Source organism: Necator americanus, chromosome V (assembly GCF_031761385.1).
Source record: "Necator americanus strain Aroian chromosome V, whole genome shotgun sequence".
Lineage (NCBI taxonomy): Eukaryota > Metazoa > Nematoda > Chromadorea > Rhabditida > Ancylostomatidae > Necator > Necator americanus.
The window spans coordinates 9,404,844-9,409,777 of NC_087375.1; the positions used below are offsets into that span (position 1 = coordinate 9,404,844).

Below are 4,934 nucleotides of genomic sequence, written 5' to 3' on the forward strand. Positions count from 1 at the left end.
TTCCCAGCCACAGATCGCTCGTCCACTGTCGAATCCAACAATCACCGTCCGCCGAATCAATCGTCGTCGTCGTCGTCGTCGCTGATACTCAGCCAGGCACATACTATGTATTCCTTTTCTTCATCTTTTTCTCCTATATCTTCACTTATCGTTTTCTTTCATTTTCATTTCACGCCACTTTCTTTCTTTCTTTCTTTCTTTTTTGCTTCGTTGATACCGGATTCTAGTTTTCCGTCTTGCCATTCCAAATGCACATGGTGCGCTCAATGTTTCTAGTTTATTTTTTTTTTGTAGAATATAGATTACAAATTGATTTTTCTCTTAGTTGCCTTGATTTTTAAGAGCTGATAATGGTAACCACAATGATTTTCAGCCTCAAGCTAAAGGACCGGGAAAATTTTGGAATAAGTGATATCGTAGGCCTTGGGGATGCGGAAACTAATAAAAATTCAAATTCCAAAAATCCATAAGACCATAAGAAGGTCTGATTGAACAGCTTATGGAACCCATTAGCTGTGCTATCGGATCATTTTACCGTTTCACTAGGAAAGGTCATGAATAATATGTTTCCAGCTGGTAGTACGGATCCTGAACTTGTAAGCTTGTGAGAACGAGAAGGACGAGAGTAATAGCTGATTGGCTCTGATTTTAGCCCCATAAGGTCCCAGAATGCGCGCCCATCCTGAAAAAATCCTCGTATTAGATTTTTTGAATAGTTATCTTTCTTCAGTTAGTTTTGAATTTCTCTGATTAACGTCAAGGTGAGGGAAGAGGCACTTGTAAAGTATACAGGTGACCCAGGCCAGCGTCGGCCGACTCTGATTCCTCTCCTACGTTCTTGAAACCACATCAAGTAGCCCGAAACACGTGGAGTGGTCCAAAAAAGGGTGCACGTGGATATCTTGGCCGAATCTTCAATTGCATTTGTTTGCATGTGAGTGTCCGCATGTGTTAACCAAACCGAGAAAACCAATATTAGCTTTTCCTGGTGCTGGACGACGTAACTAAACAACAGAACAGCGCCACCCGGCTGCTGCGTTCACACGTAACCTAACGCTACTCGACCAATACCATACGTCAAACTTCTCGCATTCATTTTCACCTACGTTACGTATGGTCCCTCGATTTCTGCTATAGCGATTCGTATATTTTCGTTGAGGAGAGGAGTGGGGGAGGAGGCGACGGTGATGGTGGTGCTGGTGGTGGTGGCGGTGGATATGCGGGCGTGTTTGCTCAACGTCAGCGTCGAGAATAATCCAGTCCACGATGAGAGATAGAGGTCCGCTAGGAGTGTGGATGGTCGATAGAGCAGGTGAGACATTGAGCCGAAATAACGACAAGGAAACTGTATGATTCACACGCGCTTCGTCGTCGTCATCGTCCGTCATCGAAGCGGAGCTCGGCGAGAGCAGTTACGGTAGAGGCATTGATTGATTGAGGGTACTGACGGACGGTTGAGAATCGAGGAGTTGAGGCGTTTGGTATGAGTCACGTAAAGTCAGCGAGACGAAGGAAACCTGGTAGCAGCAGGTAACCTGTCAAGTCCATTCCCATTCGCTTCTTTTGAAGATGTATTAGTGCTGCATGGACCCTGTTTGGACCCAGTCTTTCAATTTGGGATCAATTTTTTGATGCGCTCTCATGAATCGGCCACCTAGGTGTGGCCCTTGATCAAGGGGATCCCATAGTCGATAACTAGGCGTCAGAAACCTTCCATTCTCGTGAGTTTTCGGTTTGTCAGGAACTTCGGTTGATCAGAGATCAGCAATGCTCTCTTGAAAGCGTACTTTATGTAGTTCTTGGGCCTGGATATGATTTTAAGGGATAATTCCGTGAGTTAAGGAGTTGAGGAAACAGCCACAATGCAAGCAAATCTACGCCTATCTGCAGATTCTCGATGGTGATTTGCCCTCAGGCTAGAGTATTGTGTTCTCTGGGAGAGCCAAAGATCAAAATTGCGGATATTGGATGTCATATTAGCGCGCTCTTGAGATGAAATCGACCAAGCCCAGTCAGCGGTTGTTGCCGTTGATCAATATGCATCCTTTGCAGAGAACTGGTACCTTTCTTCAAAGTTTTATAATTGATTACCCCTGGATTTTTGACATTTTTACCCGAAAACATATGGTATACGATTTTTGCGATATATTTTATCAGAATCCGCTACCACGCGAATTATCTGTGCTCTACTCCATAGTCCACCATTGCTGCTCTTTCCATAATAACCCCGGAACTAGAAATTCTTCCCGAACATCGGCTTGGATGATACAAACGTAAGCAAATACGTCCATGTGTCAACAGGCTTCTTCCTCATCTACACACACTATTTTACAAATATTTGAATTTCCCGCCTCCTAATATTTACCTCGGCCACAAAGAGTGTATGTGTGTGTTGAACACGAGTAAACATCACACACACAACAGAAGACAAACGAAAAGTGTGGGAATATTGATTAGCGTGGGAAAATGGAAGAGGCTCAAAGTCATGAAAGTACCCCTAGCCAGCTCCTTATGTGATGAATTAGTATGCGGCCTTCGTATTCTCAGTTCTAAATAGCTCAATATCCGTTATCCTTTGACCTTAAGATTACTGTAAATTTCTACTTCTTTAAAGATATAGTGTCGATTTATTGATTAACTGCATATTTATTGTTTCACGCAGAGACGGAGAGTGTGTTTTTTTACGAGAATCCAATAAAATTCAGACAAATCGTTGATTGTGTTCACATTATTGATTGATAGGGTTGATGCATGTTCTGATTGATTTGGTTGATTGTACAGCTGACTCGTGAACGGTACGCATTCAAAATATTATTTATTTGCACAACTGGGCACGATCCAGAATTATCGATCAGGTTTGGGACGGATCATAAATAATCAGAGATTCTCACAGAATGATTATTTCAAATATTTGACGATAACTGCCTGATTTCGACTATTGCGTCAGAGTTTTGCAGACAAAAAATTGTAAAATGAAATAGAAGCAAATCGTTAATAGTATAGACATTAATTTTGGTTTATTCATCTCAGAATCCTGCACAGAATTTTACAGTAATGAACAAAAATATACGACATCCTTTAATCCGCAGAGTGTTAGATCAATTGGATAGGTGGCTTTGTAATAAATCACGTTGGCAAAAAATTGCAAGTTTTTTTTTTCGTGGAACTTGCAATTTTTAACTAGCTGAAGATCAATAAGCCTTACTGTGAAGTTCCAAAACCTTGTAGGATTACGAGCACTTGAATAGTTTGCAGTGAACCCTGAAAATCATGTGTCATCCTTTCTAAAGGACTTTTTTTTAAAAAAAAAAAAGAAAACTACGTTCTCTACAAAAATGAACAAAGACGACGGATCTTTCCGGTAAATCTCGTCTTTTTATTCACATATGTTGGCAGATTTTCGCATAAACAGCGTCGTCCTGGATTTTTAAAAATTAACTAGAACAGCTGTCGATATTAGCGCATCATTGCAAACTGTATCGCTATCTGGAACAAGCATTGAATCCGGAGAGCCAGAAAGAAAAAAGATTGGCGGCACGTCGAACGCTGTCCATAATGAAATCCTCGGTTTAGGTTCAGCACTGTAACCAAGGGCTATCCGGACAAACCCCTGAACAATCAGACCACAGTGATGCACGGTCGGACGACAAGAAATGTACTAACCACGATCCGGCCAAGTGGAAAACTGAAGTAGTGGATCTGAAACGGGATAATTTCCATTAAGTTGAGATTAAATGCAAAAATACAACAAAAGTTTTTTTAAGGTCGTCTTCCCTAAGCGCATAATTTTTCAAATTTCTCCGATTATCGCGAAACGTTTTCCTGCCTGAATCTCGTCGGGGCTCCCTGTGCAATTTCGCTGCCTGCGACATGCAATAATTACGCCCCTTATGGTGGATTTGTATCATGATTCCAGGCGGCGTATCCCAAATCCGAATCGACACTAACCACGACCATCGTCGTCGCCCACCCCAACCATCGCCATCGTCGCAGCCGTCGCCGCCGCTATCGTGTCTCATTCGTGCGGCCGCGAGTGTCCTCTCAAAGGACTCTTATGCCAGCGACACGAGAGTGTCGGGTTATGAGGGAGATGCGTATGAATGACGGAAACGCAGAGAAACGAAGAAAATCTTGGAAGAGCCTGAGTCACGACTCTTGACGTAGTTAATAAACTGAGATCCTAGTGGAAAAAAATCCACTTCATGAGTTCTTGAGTTCCTTCGATAGAGAAGAATACGTCCTATCAAATTTTCTAATTACTGACTATAATATCAATTTTATTAATGTCAATTAGCTAGAGCTAATACAGTCTTTAAAATAAGAAAGAAAAACGCGGAGAAAAAAATGCTTGAACAACTTTTTCAAGGAGAAAATCCTCTCCTACATTCGACATTTAGATTCATGAAACGTTCTCATCGAATATGATGGTCCCAGCATCTTTTCCAGTTGTTTCGTTCCCTCGTCATCGTCATTCAAAATGTTGACGTGCAAAATCCGAAATGTCATAGAATTCCTTTCCAGCAAAAACAACAACAAACAAACAAAAAGGGAGAACATAGAATTTATTCATAATGAATAGGAATTTACTTGCCAAACGCAATGAATCTGTTCACTACCTTGCTCGATTTTTTGAAATTTGATTCCTACTGTGACTACAAATTCGAGGTCTCTCATTTCTATTTTTGAGAAAAATACAAAAGTTAGAAACTCGAATGAGGGAGAATTGACCTATAACTGTTAAAAACATCGGATTTTCACATTTTTCACATTTATTCCTCCTTTTTAAAGAAGTACCCATTTTATATATATTTCTTCTGAACAAAAAACATTTAGCAAGAAGTATAAATTAGTTTCAAAAGATAATAACGGAAATTGAAATTCGATATGTTGGGAAAATGAAAATTGAAAAATTGGAAATCCTTCGGAGTGAGCTG

General features: G+C 40.9%; 1 protein-coding gene across 1 annotated transcript; it reads left to right on the forward strand.

Annotated features, from left to right (window-relative positions):
- Positions 1 to 1,266: 1,266 nt before the first annotated feature.
- Positions 1,267 to 4,104, forward strand: RB195_013372 (uncharacterized protein; the record flags this gene model as incomplete). The annotated part of the gene is made up of 2 exons (XM_064203153.1): positions 1,267 to 1,312; positions 3,917 to 4,104. 2 exons carry the CDS (start codon positions 1,267 to 1,269, stop codon positions 4,102 to 4,104), a joined length of 234 nt encoding a protein of 77 aa, XP_064059034.1.
- Between the last annotated feature and the right edge of the window lie 830 nt (positions 4,105 to 4,934).